Source organism: Epargyreus clarus, unplaced genomic scaffold (genome assembly GCF_041222505.1).
Source record: "Epargyreus clarus isolate Ecla_fem2 unplaced genomic scaffold, WU_Ecla_fem_2.2 ptg000003l, whole genome shotgun sequence".
NCBI lineage: Eukaryota > Metazoa > Arthropoda > Insecta > Lepidoptera > Hesperiidae > Epargyreus > Epargyreus clarus.
The window spans coordinates 8083264-8108595 of record NW_027332211.1 but is presented as its reverse complement, the minus strand read 5'-3'; the positions used below and the strand labels follow the sequence as shown (position 1 = coordinate 8108595).

General features: G+C 33.9%; 2 protein-coding genes across 3 annotated transcripts in view; one reads left to right on the top strand and one right to left on the bottom strand.

Annotated features, from left to right (window-relative positions):
* LOC140752349 (agrin) overlaps positions 1-25332 on the top strand; it is a 244237-nt gene that overhangs the window by 11675 nt on the left and 207230 nt on the right. The gene's annotated exons all lie outside the window — the stretch shown is intronic.
* Positions 1772-10080, bottom strand: LOC140748887 (luciferin 4-monooxygenase). Its single transcript, XM_073081794.1, has 10 exons — positions 9931-10080; positions 7942-8149; positions 7176-7391; positions 6413-6518; positions 5556-5712; positions 5005-5150; positions 4394-4523; positions 3792-4013; positions 2434-2604; positions 1772-1917 (listed from the first exon to the last, which is right to left on the bottom strand). The coding sequence occupies exons 1-10, from the start codon at positions 10045-10047 to the stop codon at positions 1789-1791; spliced, it is 1602 nt and encodes a 533-aa protein (XP_072937895.1). The 5' UTR covers positions 10048-10080; the 3' UTR covers positions 1772-1788.

Sequence of the window (25332 nt, the reverse complement as noted above, 5' to 3'; positions counted from 1 at the left end):
GTACTTTACACACTTGCTTTAAAAAATCTTTGCCATGTAGGAAGCCTCACGATGTTGTGCTCCACCTTTATAATATCGTAATTACTTTGCCTAATTAAATAAATTTGAAAAATCAAGGGTACCTGCCATTCGAAAATTGGATTCCAGATTGAAAGGCCGAATTTGGAATCATTAGGCTATCACAGATATTTTGCTAGTTCAATTAAGTGGATTGTTTTATTTATCTAGGGTTTTTACGTCTATAAATTTCATACGAACTATATAAATTATGTAGGCGTGTTTAAAACAAGTGTTGTTAGACAATGAAACTTCATTGCGAGTATATAACCTTTGTTTTTTATGTCATTTCGTCAATCATTACCAAGCAGAGAAGTTTACTTTACTTACATTAAGTTTTTAACGGTACGGTACTGTACAGTATAATAAATATTAATCGTTTAAAAACTACCTTAATTATGTAAGAATAGTTACACGTGGAAATACTACAGTCGACAATCAGTGTTATTAATGAATCGTAGTACTTGTGTGTGTGTGATGTGAATAGAAAGAAGTAGTAACGTCAGCATTACTCCGGGTCCTCGAAACAAGATGTGTTTAAATGAAAGCAGACATTACAAGATTAATTAATGTCGCAGCCCTGGTTTAGGGTTATGAGTAGATCGTGTACACTCAAATATTCTTATCATATGGCTACTGACGACATTAATATCGACTACGTATAACCATAGTAAAGAAAGTTCTTTCTTTACTGTAAGTGAAGTGGTGGTAGTTGTATTGACATTCAAAAAGAGTCTGTAGAGAACCTATTTTGAATAAAAAAAAATGATTTGGTTTGATTACAATGGTATAACCGTGTATTAATGCAATGAGTAAAATTTTGAGCAGACACTTTTAGACATCCAATAGTTTGTTCCGCTTACAGAATTGCCAGCTGATGTATAAGTATCTATAGTCTGATTCATAATTAGGTGTCCAAAATGTAAACAAAGGTGTTGACCTATCAAGAAAATACTTTAGAAATGGTAGTTTCTCATTTTTGTCGATATTAAAGTAATACAACAATAATAAAATAATAATCTAAATACATTAATATTAATTCACATTTTCTAATATTTATATCACCTCAATTTCGTTCCATACAGTAATAATAATAAAAAAAAGTTTATGGTAGAAAATTAAAATGTGATAATGGTAACACAATCGGAATTCAAGACATTTCTTGTGGTGTCATTTTTAAGTTTCGTAACTGATATTATTCATTTTCGTGATTGTGATCGAACTCGAATGTTTTCTCGTTTACATAACGCGTTTGTTAAATTGTGTATATTTGTTAAATTTTCGTTTTTTGTTGAGTTTGTTAAAGTTTTTGTTTATTGTTAATTTTGACAGTGACATTTCTTTGTTTACATTTTGGACACCTAATTATGAATCAGACTATATTTGTATTAGACTTTCGCATACCTATGTATCAGTCTGCCACCCGAACTTCCAACGTTCACTACCGAAACGACCAATTTATTTGAACTCCTCAATGTATCGTAGGTCATACGATAGAGAGTTCAAGTGATAAACTGTTACTTATCAGTGATAAGTCAAATTTAAAGTACTTGGAATTATTTCGGATAAATAAACAAGTCTATATTTTCAAGTTTTTATATTAGTAATACTATAATATTGATTTCATTTCATATCTTCTCATCTCAAATATAACACGTCAATTTTCCTCAATATTGTTTTGAATCATAATTTTTGGACTCTTCTGTAAACCTCATATATCTTAGGTTTCTATTACAATTTTGATAATGGTATCTTAGGAAGTAAGTCTCTTAACTTTCTCCGTAAAATCTTGCCACTAGGTGTCTTTGGTATCTCCTTCAAGAATATAACTCCACCTGTTAGTCGTTTCCAAGGCGATACCTGAAAATAATAAGCGAACGAAAGATAGAACAGTATACACCATATCCATTACTTGTAAAATTAAATGAAAAGGTTAACTTTTGGAATATTTTTAGCACTCTTAAGGGTCACAGATAGGCTCATGTACACTTATTTAGATTTCTTGAACAACTTAACTCCATCGGAGGCGCCACTGCTTAAGAAAGTACGTACCTTTCGTACGTACGTTTTTTGAAGGTGGTAGAACCTTTTGTGGTTCGACTCCGGCGGCACCACCGCCACACCTATTTCTACCTAATAACAGCGATGCTAGGCGCTACTGTGTTCCGGTTTGAAGGGTGTGGCAAGGGAAACAGACTTTTCCGAGGCGTTCCAGCTTAGTCCTCAGGAGTAGCGGCGCATCTCTGGCCGATCTCAGGTAGGAATATCTAATCCTATCTGGGGTTGATTACAGATGTCCATGGGCGGCAGTAGCCATTTACCATCAGGTGGACTGCATGCTCGTCTGATACTCTTATATTATATAAAAAAAAAAACCTTAGACGCGACAAAGTCAATGATCTCCTTTTCCGTAACTGTCACATTCGCTTGTTTTACAACAAATGCTGTAGGTAGCTCCCCGGCCAAAGCGTCAGGTGCTCCAATCACACCAACGTCTTTAACAGCTGGATGCTGCAGCAGGAGAGCTTCTAGCTCTGACGGGGCCACCTGTAATTTTAAAAATAAGTTCTTATTTGATCACATTTGTGGTAAATTTAACTATTACTTAATAATAAGTAGTGATATAGGTACAGGCAAATAGCCCTCTATCACATAGATAAGGATTTGAGTATGTGGAGAAGAAAATAAGCTTTTAAGAAAAAATAACCTTACATTAACTGAAATGGGCATACAAAAGTTTTATTCTGAATTATCTTAGTAAATTCTATATTTTTGGGACATCAACTTAGTACTCCAACAACGAAAAATGGTTATAAATTCATCTCAATTTTATATAAAAATAAAAGAGACAGAAATAATCTATCATGAAACAAGATTACATGCAAGATTTAATGCTCGAGTGAATTCAGTTAATTCAGTTTGTCCATGTCTATGGGATGCACTGTTCATGTGCGATTAAGAGGACTTTAACCTCAAAGTTTGGTGGCATCGTATCTAAGTTTATTAATCTTATATTGAAATGGTTCAGGAGTTTATATTAGTGCCTGAGCTAGCCAAATATAACAATGTTTTATCATTATTAATAAAATATACGCAATGCGTATTTCTTGATTGATTACAAGATTGAATAGAGTTGAATGATTTAACAAATATTTTGTGACTAAAAATGTATTTAACAAAGTAGATTAAACTATTATGAATAGACATTTTGTGGCTAAAAAAAGTTGGTAGCAAAGTAGATCAAACTATAGGTAAGTTTTCGCAATCCTTATCTTATATATAGAATTCTCGTGTCACAATGTTAGTTACGGTACTCCTCCGAAACGGCTCTACCGATTTTCACCAAATTTTATATGCATATTCAGTAGGTCTGAGAATCGGCTACTAGTGATAAGGGTTGTTCACCCTTAACATTTTTTTATTTATATGGCAACACAACTAGTTTTCTATATTGAGAAAGCAGTTCCGGCATCTTTATACTTATATTAGTTACTTAAATAATACAAATTGTAACAAAGTATTTTTAAACATAGTGTATTTTGAATGAAAATCTTATTAAATACTGATTGCTTAGTATACATTGACTTTTATGTAAGGACCACTTTAGTAGGAAATATTATTTGAAAGGATTTTTTTAACACATAAGCTTTAAACTATACATATTATGGTCATAGTTATGGACTGCACAAGAACATTTACGTACAAAAATAACTCGTATAAGATTTCATACTCACTTGCCAGGCTTTGTATTTAATAAGTTCCTTCAACCTGTCCACTATAAAGAAATAACCTTCGTTGTCGTAATACGCGATGTCTCCAGTTTTATAGAAGCCTTCATCGTCGGTGTCTTCATTCAACTTTTTTCCAATATAGCCTTGAAATAGCACAGGTCCTTTTACACACACCTCCCCGGGTTCGTTGGGTCCTAATAGTTTTCTTGATTCGACGTCGACTATCTGAAAACAAAGTGAAATTGTTCTAATAATAACAAGAACGAAAATAGTAAAATAAACAATATCATGATTATTAAAGCTAATAAAATTTAGATTAAACAAAAGTGGATTGGTTACCAAAGTAGTCTTCCATATAGAGGGATCTGGGATCGGTCCTCGGCTAGGCAGACATCTAAATGATTTTAAATTGATGTCCCGTGTGTGGGTACTCGGATACGAGCCTTTGTGTGCCATAGCACACATGTCATTAAATACAAGAGTGTTGAAAGCATAGATATATTATCCTACTGACGTAGGGGTTGAAAGCATCAATTCAAGTGTCATTTCAGCAAGAATCATTTTAGTACATTAAGTTTATAAGAAAACTAGAAAAAAGTCATTACTTTTATAATATTTCCAGCTACAATTTGTCCGACGCTGCCTTCCTTGGGTGCATGGTCATACTCTTGTGTTAAAGCTCCAGCCGTTTCTGTCATCCCAAAACCTTGTAGTACATGCTTTATATGGGGATACCTAAGAAATAAAATCAATTAAAGTATTTGAAAGTTATAAGAATATTTTAAAAGTAATACGTCATTTATAAAATGTATAAATTCACAAGAATTTATGGAAATAAAAACATATATATAGAAATAATTGAATGGAATGTTCGCAAACTGAGACAATCCATGACTGACATGATCTCGGTGTTGGGAATAATTGTCATTTAAAAATTAAATAAAAAAGCCTTTAGATATCATAGTCCACCTCGCTAAGTAAGTAGGGATTGGTAGACTTTGCACATCTTTAAGATTTGCAGAGAACACTTATGAAATTTTTCTTCATTGCTAAGACAACATACATGATTATTTTCTAGTAGGCACATAATTCCCAAAAAGATCTAAGGTGTTTGGGATACGAACTCAAGCCTTCCGATGAAAGACTGCGATTCCCACCAATAGACCAACACTGCCCTAGTTAGTAATCTAATCTGCTATAACTTACAAATCTTTACCTGTTTTTAAGTTGATTTATCACGCTCAAGTTTAGAGGAGCACCTCCGCTATATATTAGTTCCACAGAGCTGATATCATATTCCCGTACAATGGTTGATTTACACAGTGTCACCAGCAATGGCGGCGGGGCCGATAGTATTCCGATCTATAAAATTATATGACCTGTTATATGATTTGTGTTTTACAGTCGGTGATAAATTTTTCTCGTGTTAATTAATGTTACGTGCTAAATAAACGCTAAAAATCTTAGGACTATCAGTTGATGTAATATATATTTTTTTTATGAAAAAAGCATAATTCATATAAAAGTAAGGTGTTAAAGAAAATACTAGAAATTTGAAAATTTTGCAATGAACATGAAAAATATGTATTATTTTACGTATGAAAGAAAATGTAAAGAGAGGTCTAGCAATGATTAATTTTAGTATCAAAGATTTATGTTTCGTAATTATCATATGTGTATCGTCATTAATGACTAGGGCGGAATATATAAGTATGTATTTTAATGCATCAACTAATGTTTACTATTCTATATATACTAATGATATACCTTATGTTTTGCAATGGTTTGCAAATAAAGTCTTTCATCAAATCTTGGTAAGAATACTACAGTACGTCCTTTGATCACTTCATCCATGGTAGTCATAATACCCATACAGCTCGACCAGGGAGCTATAGTTAGCAGCATTTTGGATAAGGTAGTAAACCTGTTAAAGTATAACTATGAAAAGGTACTATACAAAATATTATTTATTTATTTAAACTTTATTGTAAACCTAGTGGTTACAAAGGGCGAACTTAATGCCTAGTGTCATTCTCCACCAGTTAACCCTTGTTGATGGAGAAATGTTGTGGTGGGTGTTACGTTAAAAAACAATGAAAAAACCAATGCAAAAAAAGGGAAATGAATATATATATACGAAATATATATATATATATATATATATATATATATATATATATATATACATATAAATAACTAAATATATACATAAACAAATTTACACATAGTATTATGTAGTGTCTTATACACATAAACACAGATATATGAATATAAATAAAATCAGTTATGCATATAGCGAAAATGTAATTCTTGGCGACAAAATTATCCTTTTCGGATTGCACTCAATTGTTTATTCACTATATTTTCAAATAAACGTTATTCAAATCTTCCAAAGTAAATAATTTCAATTATTATTAAAGTTTGCACACAATATTTATGTCTTATTGTCTAAATGACATAAATTATTGTCTCATAAGTTAATGTCGTTTTGTTCGTTAACTTCGTTAATGTCAATATAACATAAAATACTGTGTAGGTTGTTTTCATTTAGCGACAGCTACTGCTGTCAATAAACAGCCTATGTAGTCTCCTTAAAACAATACTGTTACTAATTTGCGACTTACAATGGTCGTGTACCAGCAACAATGAAGTTGGTGTGGCTTATTTTGGCTCCCTTCGCTGGTCCCGTCGTGCCCGAAGAGTAAAGTATTAGTGCCGTCCGAGTTTCTCCTTAGAAGCAACAACATTACGTATTTTATTTATTATAAGAGTCGAGTGATATCATATTTTATGAAAGGTAGAAAGCGTATCCATTTGGAAATAAAATGTAATATTTTTTATATGAAAAATAAGCTAACAAAGAGATGTGTTTCTGATGTTACTGTTTTTTTTTCATACAGACGAAGTTCCATATACACGATTTAACTCGCTAATCACTCCGCCTGCGTGAGTGTGGCATGCGTGACAGGATAAGTTCTTTAGAATCGATAGGACGCAAGTTTTATGCGTGCGAGAGGGACACACATGCATGTGATGGCATAAAACATCTGTAATCAACCTTAAATAAGATTGAAGCTTTAACGGAGATAGGTGAAGAAAGCGATACTATTTCAGATCGTTTTGAACGCCTTGTTATATAGTTGAATGATGTTAAAAAGATAAATAGATATCGAACAATTCGCATGGTAAGATCAAAAGGGTCATCCGATTAGATTTTTATTATCAAGTTTCCGTAGAGCAATAAAGTGGCGAGCGGTAACAAACTCTCTTTAAGACGGATCATCTGATTTAAGGCGGACACTTAAAACTTTGCGGGTATCTTATAAGTAACTAGTTTTGGCTCCATGTAATAACATTAAATTCTTGGAAGTTAATTAACTTTCTCACCTTTGAAATCAGGACCTTCGAACTTAGTTATATCTGTATGATTTTGTGCAATATCTTTAAAGAATAACACTCCAGCTTCAGTATCTACATTATCGAATGAGATATACTTTTCAATTATATTGACTTTCTTCATGTTTTTGTATTTCTGCTTATAGACATCTCCGGACAAGAACATGTATTTCGGTTTTGAAATTTTGAGCGCGTGAGCCATTTCGTCTGAAAATTTATAAATTATATATAATTCTCGTGTCACATGTTAGTTACCGTACTCCTCCGAAACTGCTTTACCGATTTTCATCAAATTTCATATGCATATTCACTTGATCTAAGAATCGGCTACTATCTATTTGTCACACCCCTAAGTGATAAGGTTTTTTATTTATATGGCAACACAACGTTTGCCGGGTAAGCTAGTTTATTTATATAACACAAAAGTTATGTCATAAGTTTGAGGCAATAAACATTCATACATTGTCACCACTTACACTTACTTTTCACCTGGTTTTAATACAATATACTTATTTAGTTTAAGTTAATATAATATGTTGGGTGTTCACGATAACTGGAACCGGTGAAGTTTGTCTCTATACCCATACAAAAGGCGATGGTTGTCAATTTTATTTTTTCGAAATTTAAGGATCTTTCTACTAGGGTCAATTCCGAAACTAAAACTAGTGGTTTCTGAAATTAACATTTACCTAATGTAATAAAAAGAAGTACAAAGTTATTAGAATTTTGAAAGTGATAAAACAAATTATGAACTTACCATTACTGTAGGAGCTATTGATAAAAGTTACGATGCCTTCAGTACACCACACAGCTATAGCTGTGAGCAAGAATTCAATTCTGTTTTCGCTACATACAGCCACCATGTCTCCACTCTTCACGCCCAGTTGTGATAGCGACGATGCAATGTTTACCACTTTTTGAGCCATCTCGCTAAAGGATATTTGATCCCCCTTGGTGCCATTGATCTAGAATTTATGTATTCTCAAATTAACTATTTGACCTGGTGCAAACGTTACCATTCCTTCATCGAACTACTCGCCGGAGGATGAAGTTCCATCCACACCAACTGGAGTCGTGGCGGTCCTCCACGGTTCGGTTTGCGAGATGTGGAATGACCTTCCTCCTGAGGTATTCCCGGAGCGCTATGATATGGGGCTCTTCAAAAAAGGTGCATAAAAAGTTCTTATACAAAGCCGGCGATTCATTGGCGACTCCTCTGGTGTTGCAAATGTCCATAGGCGGCGTTGACTACTTTCCATCAGGTAGTACGTCTGCCTAATTGTTAGGTATAACAACGGTTAAACAATAAAAAAATAAGATTTAGCTATTTGCAAGAGTTATCCGAAATCTTTCTATTTTTATTCTAGGTATTTTGTTATTTTATCGTTTACGTAATTTACTTGAATATTAAATATAAAATAATTCTTGTTTTTCCTGATTCGTATTTAACATCAATGCAAGGAAAATGGTAAAAAGCGAGTATATACGTTAAGTGTGTATGTGAAAATAATTATAAATAATGAATAACTATTTTTGTCACCATTAATATGTAAATGATTTGCTGTGACATTGAACTATTGCAAATTTAAACAGAAAAACAGTATTCAGTGAGCAAGTACGTATGTACTTACGGAACATATCCAATGTACTTACAAAATATTATTTAAATATAACTGATATTATTTGTCTGGCCTTGGAGAAATATGTATTTTGTAATGAATTATAAACACTTGTGTACATTTTTAAATAAAGAATGAACGACAAAAATATTCATTTATATATTGTTTATATCTATTAACCTATTGGATATTTATTTAATTATATCATCATAAACTGGCTTTCGTGTGCATCACCAGGTTACTTCTGAACTGGTTTAGATGGTGGTAGAACCTTCTGAGGTTCGACTCCGGTGGCACCACCGCCACACCTATTTCTGCCTCATAACAGCAGTGTTAAACGGAGACGGTAAGGGAGACATACTTTTCCGAAGCGTTCCAGCTTAGTTCTCAGGAGTAGCGGCGCTTCTGTGACCGACCTCAGGAAGGAAGGAAGGAAGGAATATCTAATCCTATCTGGCGTTGATTACAGATGTAGGTAAGGGCGGCAGTAGCCACTTACCATCAGGTGAATTGCATGCTAGTCTGCTACTCCTATATTATAAAAAGATAAAAGACAATCGTATTAAAATGTTGAGAAAACTCTACATTTTACCCATAGATTAGTAAAGATTAGTCACTCCTAACACGAAAATGTAACCAGTTTTGAGAATTGAAATAGTTGCGTAAAAAAGTTTTGCCACGTCTCCATGCTAACATGTCCCTAAAATATTTGAAATAATTATTTATTTATTATGTAAATCACGCAGTATTAGTTATTATTTCGTAAATTTTCTGTAAACATGTTTTTATTTGTCAAGAATTAAAAAAAAGAACTTACTAATAAGCCGTTTGTGGCTTCATTCAATTTCAAGGCGGCGAAGTATCTTTACTAATCTATGATTTTACCATTAAACTACTATATCGAATACACCTGTTTCTAGGAAACTTTTTAGGGATGAGAAAATAAATCGCAGAAATGAATTATTTTTATTGTTTGCGTTGTTATTATTACACTATATTATAATTAGTAAAATCGTGTCACAATTTCTACACCTACTTTTACATAACTGGATATCCTAGAACACTCTTCTTATCAAAAACAAATAGTGTTTAAAAAAATTGAAATATATAAGAGGCACATGACTTACAAGTGATATTTTGTCTTTGTAGTTAAGAATGTGTTCCAAAACAAATCGTCCGTAGCATCCATGCTTGGGCAGTGTAAAATTTTGGTTCCCGTATATTATTCGAGAATTTTGGCTCATTTCGCACTTAAAAATTCACGAGTGATTACACTGAAAATCCCGCAGTGACTGGCGCACACAAAAATTTTCAAGGACAGCTGATATTATTGTTGTCTTCGATGATGCGTCTGCGTTATTCTACAATATGAAGCGACGCGAATTTTTGTGCGATTTGACAGTAGTTTTGCAATATTTGTATATTAGGTATATTATCAGCAGTAACAAGTATCAGTTGATAAGTTAAGTGTAGGTTGCCTATGGCCAGGCCAATCTGTTTATTTATGTCCTGACTGACGCGGATCGCAATTTATTTTGTACCACAAAAAGTGGAATACAGCAACACTACTTAATATAATACAGGGTCTAACTCCAGTTTTATTAAATCTTACTAAGAATATATAATGTCGAACAATTGGCCTTTTTATTTTTAAAGTATCGATTTTACAGTAATTTTAGTTACAAAATTTGAAATGACGTGTGGCAACTTCGTGACTTTCGATGTGGCGAACTATTATCGCTTGCGGTGTGTTCTGGTATCTTCAAGGAATTATCTAATTTTATCTTGATCTTAAGGTATTTGATACCTCAAAACAATTTACGTGCAATCGTCAATTTATCATTTTTTAGGAATTATGAGTTTTTAAATTTCGAATAATGGTAAATTAATTAGAATGAAGTCATATGTACGACTATAATAATATTATAACCGGTCCAAATATAACGTTTAAAGTGATCCACGTCAATTATCACATAAGGCAATAGGTGAATGAAATATTTTATCTCATGTTTATTACTGTGTATCTAATAATTTATCTGTTTACGTAACTTACGAATTTAATTTGTTGTTGATAAGCCGTATCACGTTTTTTTATTATACATGAATGTACCTATACGTTATATCTATCAACAGTCAAAAGGTTGTGGATAATGTATGAATCGATCACGTATTGTCATATTTTAACGTGAACCAGTTCCTATGATTTGGTTGAAAGTTTTCGGCTGACTAAGTAATAACAACCATCTTAGTACATAATATAGTTATTCCTATCAAGACAGAATATCAAACACAAAAAAAGGAAAAATACGTAGTAAAGCAAAAATACTGCTACCGCTGTAGTAGAATCACAACAAGCTCTATCAGTCTTAAAATGATTAATTAAAATTATTATAAGGACAAATAATATGAAAAATTATGCGGATAAATTTAAATGCATATTTATCAGTTTGTTTGACTTTTCAATGTTTTATCATTTTTCTTTATCACATAACAAGATAGTATTCGGCACCCACTTTATCACTTTATTTTCGCGCGAATGTAGATATTTTATTACATATATTCTATTAGCATAAATATAAACATAAAATGTATAATGAAATACGCGATTAACATACAATTAGACTTTGTAGGAATTAGCTGTGTTATCCTTATAATACTGCTGTGACTAATAACATTGCTGTTAATAGTTAGAAACAGCTGTGATAAGGGAAATAATTTATGATGCGTTTCAATGTGGTCCTTAGAAGTAATAGCGCTTTCGAGATCGAGTTACTAAGCTTTCCATTCGATAAAAATATTCTACCACCTCTATTTTTTCGTTTTGTTGTAAGTGTGACTTAAACATAGAACTGATCTAAGGCTCTCGGTACACATGCTACTCTTAGCGACAGCGATTGACGATTGACCATTTAACTCGAAAGCTAGCTATACACCGCGTACACACTTGAGTGCCGGTCGCAGTTACATTTGGACGCTCAACGTCGCGATTGAACGCGAAAGACGCGATGCAGTTGTAATGCCCACGTTAAAACACGCGCTTTAGATACCCCGCCAGAACACAAGCCGCCAAAACCTGATGCAGCACCGCAATCTTTAAAACACGAATCGCCGATTCTAAAAGTACCTAGTCTGCTAGACCCGTAAGGCTTAGTAGGTAAACGCAATTTGTTAGTACGCCTGCTCGTAACAGGTTCGCCCACGCTCGAACCCTCCGAGTCTTCTCACGGCGACCGATGTGACTCATAGACTCATGGGCCATATAATTTTGTGCCATAATCGTATCGATATTTATTAGCACAGATTGTTCTAGTTTACGTTACGTGGTATGCAACTTGTACCTGTATGGGAGATAGCCTGATTCTAAGTAGGTGGTAAGTTTATCTGCAGCGGTATCGATAGCTTTGAAGTTTGATTTGATAGGTATCAGGGTATATTAGCACACCTGAACATTTTATCAAATAATTGTGTTATATAGTCACATCCTTACACTAAAATTATGGATAGCCCACTAGTTTCCAGACCTAAAACTGTTTTTGTTTATTACTTTGAAGTAGCAAACGAACATGAAATCCAATTGAAAGTAACTGGTAAATGCCGTCCTTTTAGATCTATAATCAACTCTATGTAGAACAAGACTTCAACATGAAGATGCTTTACTCTGAAGGACACAGATCATTGCCTTATGTGTAAGTCAGCCGGCATTTAAACTTTTCCATCGAACACACACAATTTCACGTTTGTAATAAGTACGTCCTTTTATCATAGACATTTAAACTCATCCATTTGATAGTTTATCTGACCGCATGTCGAACCCAGAACCCTACAAAATCAGTATTGATGATTGTGCAACGTGTGTATTGTGCAATAAAATTAAAGATTCCTGAATATATAATAGTATATCTTCGTCGACAATTTGTACTTTTAATTGAATGTTGCGAAAATACGCATTAATTTGCGGTTAAAACTGTGGATGGTGAATTTACTGATAAATTAATAAAGATTAAAATAAAAGATTCATTTCTATAAAAGATTTATTTCATGAGAAAATATTCAAATAATAAACTTTAGAAAAGATCAACGGATCATATTCCTTCAAGAGACCTAATGATTGTATTTACGTATCTGTGGATAAACGTAGATACCTAAACATCTAGAGAAGATTGCAATCGCGATATCGATTCCTGCATACTTACATAACTGTAATCTTTCTTGACGTTATTATCTATAATGAGCCTTCTACGAAGCGTGAATTGTTGCCGTTTCCCTCACTATTAGCTTAGGAGTCCCCACACTTATCAGCGCTTACTCGGTTTCATACGATTGAAGTGTCAAACATGTAATTTGATTGACACCTTTATGTAATGTAAAGCAGTTTTTGCATTTCGGTAGAAAGGGTTTTTGGGTGTCGGCTGATTTATAAATATTTTTTTTATAATATAGGAGTAGCAGATGAGCATGCAGTCCACCTGATGGTAAGTGGCTACTGCCGCCCATGGACATCTGTAATCAACCCAGATAGGATTAGATATTCCTACCTGAGGTGGGCCACAGATGCGCCGCTACCCCTGAGGACTAAGCTGGAACGCCTTGGAAAAGTATGTCTTCCTTACCACACCCTTCAAAATGGAACACAGCAGCGTTAGGCGATGCTGTTATGAGGCAGAAATAGGTGTGGCGGTGGTGCCGCCGGAGTCGAACCACAAAGGGTTCTACCACCTTCTAAAGACATAAGAGGCGACATTGCTACTTCTCTCGCTATGGAGTTGAAACGTCTGTAATCGGCTTAAGGTATATATTTCGTTCTATATAGTGTTGGGTATGAAGATCTATGAGCGGTGGTGATTATTTATCATCAAGATATCTTGTGATAAATAAATGGTCACTGGTCCAATGAGAGAACGGTCCTTTCATAAAATTTCATTCAAGATACTTGTAGACTTAGTTTTTATATTATTATAACATGTCATTACTTTAAGTTTAATCACACTTAAGTTTAGATAATGAGCGTTTAATATTTGTAATTAATTCCAGGTTCATTAATTCAAAAATGCAGTAATAAACGCAAATCAGACCGTGGGAGTTAAGTTAGCTAGCAAGATTCATAATAGGATTCTATTAAACGAACCAGCCCTAAAACGCTTGCGCATCAAAAGGTCCCTGTAGTGGGATTATAATGGACAATATCTTTCTGGTTATGTTTGCCTAGTAACGTTAAGTACCGGCCGTTGTGAGCCGATTCGCCTCCAGTAAATGTATGAACTCCACACAGCCGAGGTCAGTTCACGACCACTGTCCCACGTTAGTAATAAAAGACCTCCTGCGGAGATGGGACCGTTCATGGAAATGCTGGGACCGGTTGCCTTGTTTGGGTTTAACGTCCTGATTCATTAAACTATAAGATGATTGCTATGTGCCGTTTCACCGTAAGATGGGCAATAATTTCTTAGTAACGAACGGTATGAAAGGGGTTTATAAATAATCGATATTATTGATGTCGGTAAGTACTTATTTATTGAAATTATTGTTGTCTAGAGTGGATTGATATAATTGTAGTTACTATTGATAATGTATTTCTAACTAGTTTATTTATTGTATTGTATCTATTTATTTATCTGTATTTTAAATCTTAAAATAACATACCGCGTGACAAAACTAAATACATAAAAAACATTATTGACGTTTTATTTTATTGGATGAGATAAGTTTTTTTTAGTACATACATATTTATCTCAACTATTCTTCACTTGGTAATCTACCTTATCATATTCACATAAACACATATTCTTATGGATTTATTACGCAAATTACTTGACTGATAAAAACCAAAAAATTCTTATCGGCTATAATATTGTCTTACTTTTATCGGAACGCACTATTTCAGTATATTATTATAGTATTAAATAATGATGATAACCCTTTTCCGATACATATGCTTAATAAATTTAACAAATAAGTGGAAATCTGTTCGTCTACTTGAAAGGTGGTAGAAGAAGTATATTTCGACATTGGTACCAACGCCACAAGGTAAAGGAATTCCCGCGTTTCGGGATGGGATAGAACGCTCACTGACTTACATGTGCGGTAACTTAGTCCTTAGGCAATGTTCTCATCTGTGATTGGCTTCAGATAGAACCCCTGTTTTGAATGGAATTGCTTACAGTTGGACATCAAGTACCATCAAGCTGTCTGCAGTGTGTTCGTTTACAACTTCTACCGTAAAATTAAATAATCATAGAAAATACTACTTTCAAACTTAGGTGATTCGTTGAATAATGACTTAGCTTAGTAAAGATTTACTTACTTTTCGCTCTATTTATTTCCCGATCATTCTTTACCCGAAAGCAACCATTTTGGATAACAACCTTTAATTAAACCCTTTACTTATCAGTAGTTAGTTACAATACTACCGTAGAACTAACTACAATCAAAACATACCAAAACAATTCAATTCACCCATCCTGTTTAAAGATTTAGTTAACAGCATTACGAATGGGACAATTTATGTTTAGCGTGCGTTAAGTGGTTGGCCACTTATGGCAATCACAGTGAGCGTGGATTCTTACGATCAAACAGTAATTACCTCACTTTACGGTCGCCGCTTCCACTAAGTTCCAATCGGGGCTATTATTTCGTGTCAATAATGATACTGGGAATTAGTGTTTGCTTTTGATGGGCAGAGGCGTAAAGAGCAGGCGTGAGCGGTTCGAATCGATTTCTGCATACGGTTTAAAAGCGTAAAGCGTCATCAACCCAGTACTGTGCCACTGCTGGACACCGGTTTCCGTTCAGAATGAGAAGGATTAGGTCATTATCTACCGCGCTGGCTAAGTGTGTAATTGTAGACTTCACGTATCTTTAGGAAGGTTTTTAAAAGTTCTCTCAGGTTTCCTCGCGATGTTTTCCTTCACCGTTAAAGCAAGTAATAATTAATTTCTAATACACATATAACTTTGAAAAATATGGGGTGTGTGCTCGGGATTCGATGCTCGGACCCCGCGATCGAGAGGCCGACTTTTAACCACTAGGCTATCACTGAATCGTAAAGCTTTGATATATTTGCAGTTCCACGAGACATTCCAACTTAGTCTTCAAGACAAATAATTGATCTGTCATAGTGGAAGATATAGACAAATAGATTCATTTAATAATATTAATTGGAAAATAATAATCATTTACTATACTACAAAATACTCGTACAAAGGCTAAAAAAATATTTGCTAGTATGTATTTCAATGTTATGAATGTATTTGCTTAGCCTTGATTAAATATGTACGCGATAATATTTGCTCTCAGAAAATAAATAATGAAATAGAACGTCGAGTTAGGATTACGGGTCTAAACTAATTTCGAAACCTTTTGTACGGGTCTGTACTGATAAAGTTTATCTACTTGTTACTTGTTCAATAATATTTTGTCAGCAAACCTAGACAAATATTGACAGGTAGCGGCGAACAACTTTCTAAAGCGTGAGTTTTTGAATAATATAACATTATTAGCAGGTCGCGGGTTTGAACTCGAGACTTCGCAAACAGAGCCGTGGGCGGGTGCTAGCGTGAGAAGCAAACAAGCGGTCACAGCTTCGAAATAAAATCTGGATAAGTGTGAGTTAAGCTCACGTAGAGGGTTCGGTACGTTGATTCTAGACTAGTTTTAAATCTGACCCTTATGGAAGATATGTTTGTCAATCGATAATGTAATGTCTGTTCGCATTACACTTGTGTTCTTTATTGAATAACTTTAAAACTATTCATTGAAGAACTGTTACAACAATATACTCGTATATGCGACATCCCTACAACAAGCAATGTCTTCTGAATTAAAGACACAACACACGTTACAGTTTGCAATTTTTTAAATACAATTTGCATTTTTTTTAATTTTTATTTCACCCTTTGCAAGTTTTAAGTACCTCCACCTCCACAATTCAAAATTTAGTTGTTTGTGATATACATTCGTCTTTGGATCATGGAAAAGCACATAAGTACTAAGGTTAAATTCATTTGTTTAAGTAGTTAAGGTGCAATTTGGCTGTAACAGGCGGACGGATAGACACGCGTGTGATCCTATAAAGGTTTTTGACGTACGGAACCCTAAAATTATGTTACTAATGGAGAAGTCTGAGCGAGAGGGCTATATAGAACTGGCTCTTTCTAAGAGAGGTAGTAAATTAAGCTCTAAGTGAACTCATCATTCCCTCATTAGAGCCTAAGTTATGGGTGTGTTTGAGGTGCAATTGCTCCTTAAAGCTTTCTCGTTACGATGATTTTAAAGTTGAACGCATAACATTCAAATATGTTATAAATTATAATTTGTGGAAGATCTGCTATTATAAGGTGGTGAGCTGTTCGGGTTTTGAATAATAGGTATATGGCTTATCGTTCATAAATAATCGTTAGTGCGTCTGTTACTTATCGCGTAACTTTGAACGACTACCGGTTAAGGTCGCTTTCACACAATGTATTTGTTTTTTCGAGACTATGGTTCATAGCTATCTTAATTTATCAGATGGCGTTTTGATCGAGCTGTTTATAGATTTAAAATCACATTTTCTTAAGAATTGTTGACCGCCAAAGACAGCATCCGAACGTCTCCGCCTGTCACTACCGATCGACGAATGATTATAGTCGCCGACTACATAGGACGACAATCGTTGTCAACTCATAAGCTCACAGCCGCTTGTGTGTTTATTCGCTTATTTTTCGTTGGGCTTCCATTTCATGAAAACTCTTCTAAATAAGTTAAACTGTACCCAAAAAATACTGTTTCACATAAAATGTTTACGAAAACAGTTATATTTTAGGTTTTCATGCCAATGTAATTATGAAAATGGTATGAATTTAGAAACTACAGATTTCAATTACATTAATTTGTATAGTTATTAGCTAAACTATGCGTACGAAGTATTTAGTTAGCAATAAATATTTCCACATTGCCACAATAATTGTAAATCAATTGTTGTAAGGCAAACTTTGCGAAACAAATTCCTTTCGTTCGAAACCGACCATTGATAGTAAATCGTAAAAGATGTGGTAAACAATAACCTCCTAGAGCTTTACGCTTGAGAATAGTTCATTTTATTATATGCTTTAATATGCTTTTCAAAGTTTCTTTTTTATAAAAGTTGATTGCACGCCGACCATGTGGTACATTTTTTGAATGGTTGTATTGTTTGGACCTGGTTTAGTGTTCTTCGTTATTTGTGCTTATGCTAGAATTCCAAAAAAGTACTCGCGATTAAAACTGTAAAAGTCTTTGTGGTTCTGTGTTCCGATTTAAAAGGTTTTCGGTAAGGGAGACATATCGTAGCCAAGGTTTGTAATCTCATCTGCAATTGATTACAGATATCCATGAGCGGCAGTAGCCTCTTACCATCAGGTGGTCTGTGTACTCATTTGCTACTCCTATATTATATAAAATGACATGTGATTTGACCAGCACCAAAAAACCTCACGTTCTTTGCAACTTCTACTAAAAATACTAAAAATAATTCTGTAAGATTCTCTTTAGTGTTGTATGCATACGTGATCGGGTAACTTGGTAATGTGTCTATGGCTTCTAATAGTGACGAGGTGGCAATTCGCCACCTGCTTGAGCAGGTCAATGTACAGAACATTGCTCCGTTTGTGGGTGGAATGGTTTGTTCACTCTTCAGTCACGCTATCATTATAATATATGGGTATTGTACCTGCATATGAAAATTTTATATTTAATGCATATAGCTGGAAGTTTAAGAAAATGATACGATAATAGTTTTGTGATGGATAAATGTACTTTGGATTACTATATCTACTGTCAATGATTATCGTCTGTAGGAACCGAACTAGCAGTCATGGTACGCTGCGACAAAGCTTGAGAGAGGGACCTTTTCAAGGAGATTGTACAACAACATCTATCTCACTTTTTTTTACTATGTTACTCCTCTTTTGAACGTGTTCTTGGATATTTGTTCAGTATTGTTATATATTTACGAAATAAAGAAGTTTTTTTATAGTTTCTAGTTTTTGTGACTTGAGTCTTTAGAGTAGTAATAGATGTTTATCAGTATTTAAGGCTTAATTGAGATTGGTTAGATGTATTGCTATATATCTTTTAATTCTAGTAAATGATATAGTAAAGTCGAAGCCATATTTGGGTTGTCACATATTCAAATGTTTCAAAGAGATAATTTTAATACCAATGCAGAGGCACATTTTCATCCAACAGCTCATGATAAGGGACCTGTCATGACCTTGGAGGAAACCTCAAACGTTTTGCGACTCGTGCTAGTCTACAGATACCTCCAAATAGATTTCTCTAGTGCATTTGTACGAATGGGTAAAGTCATAATTTAAACAAACAGCGATATACTACTGTATCAAAGGTGACATTTAACGTGAAAGGATTTTTTGCAAATTGGATTTGATTTCGCGTTCACCATTTCAGGAACCAAAAAGTGACATAATTTTGTTCCAACAACCGAAGGCCAGCTTATAAAAATAACTAGTTCTAGTACAGATTAACATTGTAAAGTAGTTAATATTATAAAATAAGATCTATTATACTATTACGAGTATTATTTCATTATTCTACTGACAACAAACCAATACATTACCTCACGGTCTGTGCGACTTGCATGTACATTAGTTTACCTATCTCCCTAACTACTGGAGATCCCACGATAAAACTTCTAGCGTAGTTTTAATATACTTTTGGCTATATTTAAGGATAAAAAAAAATTAAAAAAAAATGGTCGAAGTTTTTGAAAAAATATTTTGAAAATTTCACTTCCGATTTTGGACGTGTATTTTTATTTATTTTTCAAAATAGATCTTTTTATTAAAAAGTTCAATTAATTTTCTATACAAACCGCTAAATAAAATATTTTATTTAGTTATTTTAATGTACGAAAAAATTATTTAAAAAAAATCATGATTTCAATTTTCACCATTATTTAGAAGCTCATAACACGACAAATAATCACTATATAAAAATAATATTGTACGTTCACATTCCTAACCATTTAGACTATAATTGCCCCCAATATGAACAAAATTCAGAACCTGACTTTTTTTTCCTGTCCGCTTGACGTGAAATGCCCCGAATACATACTCGCGATATATGCAATTACTAAAATTAATTTTATGATTCAAAAGCTACTAAATATTTAAAATTAAAATGAGCAACTAGCACTTCTACTTCACGTTCCAACTAAAACGAAGTTGGTCCGAATGAGCGGAATTGACAAAACGTTCAACTAGGAAACACACCTATCCGTAACAAAGTGACTAAATTGCTTTCTCTCCAAGATAAACTGGCCAAGATTAATGAGCCTAACGTGCAAAACGTTTAAACCCATTCCCGACTGAAATCCGACGAGTCAGTTCCATATATTAGAGCTAGCGAAAATGTTCCTGGCACAAATTTTGATCATTAACATTAACCAAATTAGTTAGCTTTAAGAGTCTGCCCTCATTTATCGGCGTGGTAACGGTTATGTATGTAATATGATGTTCAGTTTGCATGTTATGTTCGTAGCTGTATGGCACGAAATATGTATTATGAAGGTTTATTTTTATAGACTTCGAAAAAGGAGGAGGAGGAATGTTCTGCTATATGTTCTGTTATAACATTTTTCATCAATTTGTTTTTGTCTTTGAATGGATGAAGAATGACTAGTATATGTTAAAGAAACCGTTGGTAGTACCGCACGGTAGGGTAAACGGATAATTTCTACTTTGGATTATTTACGAATGTCTTTTGCGGATAGGGTTTACGAAAAATGAACGTTACAAGTATTTCTATTACTAAACATTGTGTTTTTATTGTTTCAGGTCCGTATGCAAATTGAATTTAATTTTTTTATCGGTTGGTGGACTTGGTGGTATTACTTTTGAACGAATTCAAAATTTGGTATCCGACTTTATTATAAGGTAGTAAGTTTTTATTTATTTAACATTTTAATTTATTTTTATAACATATTTAATCAATCGAAACCTTGATGGCTAGTACTGATACCCATCAGAGCTTAATTACTTATTTCGTTATTAATTAGTTTAATTTTTAACTTCAGTAGTAATAGTATAGTAAAAATGTCCGTTAAATCTACGAATTGTATATAAGTTCAAAACCAAACGGTAATTCAATATAACTAATATATCTCTAACATAAAGTCGTTTCCGCCTCAACGATTCCTTATCGATAAATCAGGAAAGACCCTTGGTTAGCTTTAAGGCATCCCTTAGCCTGAATCCGGGACATTATGCGAACGAATTGAATAAATTACTGTTACATTTCTGTTCGTATTTCACGTACCGCACGCCTTTTTATCGCCGTGTAATGACTTTGCGTATATCATACGTATCTTTACCTAGAGATAAATGTTTGAAGTATGACGTTCAAGTATGAGGTACAGTCTTCAAAGTACCTTTGAGGGAAAAAGGCAAGAAACAACATTCGTTTTCTTGTAGTTAGACGTAGTCGTTTGTCAGTAATAATACTTATGTCTGTCTCCCTAGTTACGCAATTTGTGTGATACTGGTTTAAAAATTGATACCTATACCTAAAGGTACATGTTAAAATGTCATGTGTTTATTAGTTTCTTACGATTTAAAGTGGACTTTTGTTGAGATTTTAAATAACATACATTAATTAAATACAGTAAACATTAATAGATTATGCTCAATTTACAGTACGGATTATTGAATCTAGAAAATATAAAATATCATTTTAAGATCTTAGAATAATGCTTTAAAAGTATGGATTCATTATATAGTGTCAGTTTTGGGGTTGATTCATTACCAAACGAATATTTGAAGACTGATTTAAATTCAGGGTCGTTTAGTTTTCGTTTTTCTATTTTCCTTACACTCGTATAAAAAAATCTTTGTTAAAACCTTAACGCGGCTATGATTATAAAAACGTAACGCATTTGGAATTTTTCATAGTATTATTGTGGTTAAAACGATCTTGTTCTGTCTGTATAATAAAACCGTGTCGTAGGTGGTCCCGCGGCGAGCGGCAGATATGCCCGTATGCCTTTATTGAACAGTTTTACTATTTCAACACAAATGTTTATAGCCAAAACGTTAAAGTTCATGGAGTTGGGTAATGGTGTAATGTCCATTACATAGGGTTCGTACTGTTGTTATCAAAGTCGTAAAAAGAACCTATAGTAATTCTTCTTTTGAAGTACTAGTAAAAGTATGGTGCTAATAATAGTAATTACTTTTTATCTTTTTACTAACCGAGCGAAAATGATTAAAGACGTCTTTAAACTAAGAAGTTGTATTCTTAAACTAATCAAGATATATCTAGATGTAAAATCAAATTTAAATGTAATAAAGGTCAAAATTTATTGAAAATGTATGATTGTCGATCGATGAATATATAATACCAACTTCTGCATTTGATTTCGTAATTACTAAAACACCATGAAACCTCTATACCGTTGAGAGCTTGGGTCATCGTGTATCTAAATATTACCTTAACATTGAATGGGACGGCAGCAGAGTTCAACGGTTCACCTTCCGCTTAAATATACGACGAAGGTTAAGTGGTCTGTCTGTTCATTTAACCGTACCCGCAGCTCCCGAACAAACGGTGGCCGGGTCTCGATATTACATTATTATGATGGCAACCCCGCGGTTTAACGGAGACTAAACAAAAACGAAACACGGATCGTATTGTACTTTATAACTTGGGCTTTGTATTTTGGCGTTTCTCTAACGGTTTGAAAATATATTTTATGAAATTGAAGTAGCGAATGAGCGCGCAGTCCGACTGATGGTAAGTGGTTATAGTAGACAACGATAAACAGTATTGAAGTTCTACCTAAGATCGGCTATAAATGTGTTGCTAACAGTATTGAGTATTTTAGAGTATTATGTATAAGTGGCTTTTTCTCACTACATTGTTTGAATCAGGACACAGAAGCTCGTGAAAATTGTTATAAGGTATTAGGCAGACAAAGGGCCTGACCACATGTAAGTGCAAAACTGAATTGTTATATTCCATCATTGTTCGCGAGAATAGTTGTATGGGAAATAATATTTCGATATTGAAGAAGGGTAAGAGGTTTGTGGGTTCGGTTGAGGGCACTCGGAGCACTCGTCCGGCGGCGGACTCAATGCGCACTCGGCCCGCAATAGCGCTGACGAGATTGCTTAGGTTGCTGCTTCTGATTGAATTCACCCGACAAGGCTCGTCGCCTCTCCCGGTAAATTAACTGAGCAAGGTAAATCGATGTGGGTCAAGTGGTCGTGAAGCTAAATGAGATCTTAAGAGCAATATTGCTATAGAGCAATATTATAATTTATGACTGTTATGATTATGATTTTCTGATCATCGGGCTTTTTAATAAACGTTGTTAGAATGAAATTATATTTAAACCATTAAAATTGCTAATTGAAGCATATCTAGTTATTTTGAGTGAACTGAAATATATTTATTTTGTATAGGCCTATGGACGCATTTACAAATTAATAGTTACAATATTTTTCTTATTCATTCGTTCGTATTGAGATCAATATCCAATCCAGTTCAATCCAGTAGATACTGGCTCGGAACAGGACGTCACCTTTTTGTTGATTTTTTATATAAATATAAACTTCTAGTTTAAACTATCTGATAGATAAAAATTCTTGCAATAAATTTGAGAATGGCTAACGGCTATTGTTGCTTCGGCAAAGGGTACAGAACTCTCGTCCATCATTTGTCCAGCGGCGGACTGAATGCACACTCGGCCCGCATTCGCGCCGCTGACGAAATTGCTTAGGTCGCTGCCTCTGATTGAATTTACCCAACGAGCTTCGCCGCCTCGCGCTGAAATTTAACTCGGCTAGGTAAACTGATATGTATCAAGTGGCTGAAGTTAAATTACATCTGAAAATGCATTAAATTAGTAGCGTCTATGAAAAAGTCATTTTGTATCTGTCGTGTATTATTAAAAAAAATTAGAGTGAAAAGTTGCTCTATGTTTACGCGACATACCTATATAAATTTGTTTTTAATGTATCGTCGTATTTTTTTTATCAAAAAGCTCCATATCTCTTAAATGTTCACTCGTTCAAATCTCGTGTCAAATAAAATACAATACAGTTTATTCGACGTACAATATAGATTTGGCCGTAGCATTTGCTTTGTATCCCATAAACAATGTTTTATCGTGCTTTTTATTATAGCAGGGATAGAATTTGTTGGTAATTTGACACCTCAATGGTATCTTTCACACAAAACATGAAACTGAGCGCCTGCTATTTATACTCCTACGCCGTAATTGTGAAAACGTTTTTTGCAAATGAGCTTAACAATGCAGCTTTGTTCGGTCTTAAGATTTATTGTAGTGCTCCAATCTCAGTGTGGGTCGGCAGGCAGGTAGTAATTTTAGGTGTAAACTTTTTCTCTTGTTTAAATCGCGATGCGAAAACATTCGTACCCGTTGAGTTATTTCAATTGCTTTTTTAAGTAAAAAGTTCGCGAGTGTGAAAGAATTTTTCTATCAAAATTTAACTTTGAAGCGCTGTTGTTTTAAAAGATATCGTAACTTTGTAGGTGTTTAAAGCGAATAATGGAAACAATAAAATGGTCGGAATACTTTCACAAACCTCAACGAATAGTTATTAAATAATATGTACATTTTATATGATAAATAATTAAGGAACAAATTATTAGAGATAAAAAGATATGCAACTCTCTACCTATTTTTATCATATGGTCCTTAAAAATCGTTAAAATCAAGTAAACAATCAGTTATGTACGAAACCTTTTTTAAAATTAGAAAATTTATAGTAATTGTACTTTCTATAATTGTATTGTGTGTATTTCTGAAGCCAGCCGTAAAGGTATGCAGATATGGTGAAACCGAATATCAGGTAACAATGTATGCAATATGTGCACAGAGGCTGTACCGTATGTAAACTAAGACATACTTACATACGAGCTACGCATCATCGACACCGTCCACCACTCGTAACGTATAATGAATACACACGCTAATGTATTTGTTACTGATGTTTGATGGTCACATACTAATGATTAGATTTTTTTTTATAATATAAGAGTAGCAGACGAGCATGCAATCCACCTGATGGTAAGTGGCAACTGCCGCCCATGGACATCTGTAATGAACCCCAGATAGGATTTGATTTTCCTACCTGCGGTCGGCCACAGGTGCCCCGCTACCCCTGGGGACTAAGCTGGAACAGCGCCTAACACTGCTGTTATTAGGTAGAAATAGGTGTGGCGGTGGTGCCGCCGGAGTCGAACCACAAAGGGTTCTACCACCTTCAGAATACTGATTTTGAAAATATTCGTGGTAAAAAAGTTTAATTAATTGACACATATTTATCGGTGAACGAAGTTATCGTAAGAAATGTAATATACAAGTATTTAATTATGAAATTTGTAACAATTATTATGTATACATACATAATTTTCTTAACCTTTTACTATGCCAAATATAACACTCAGTATGCGTGTACTCCTAAAACTGGAACTGAAGATTTCGCTTTACGTATGTATAAATAAATTAATTAAAATTATGCTTTATTTAT

Bases quoted from the DNA above. Each gene is read 5' to 3' on its own strand.
- LOC140748887 (XM_073081794.1), bottom strand. From the start codon at position 10,047: ATGAGCCAAAATTCTCGAATAATATACGGGAACCAAAATTTTACACTG. The intron at 6,519-7,175 runs GTGAGAAAGTTA...GTTGCTTCTAAG, and splicing joins CGAAGGTCCTGATTTCAAAG to GAGAAACTCGGACGGCACTA. The intron at 4,014-4,393 runs GTAATGACTTTT...CTTTGTTTTCAG, and splicing joins TAGCTGGAAATATTATAAAA to ATAGTCGACGTCGAATCAAG.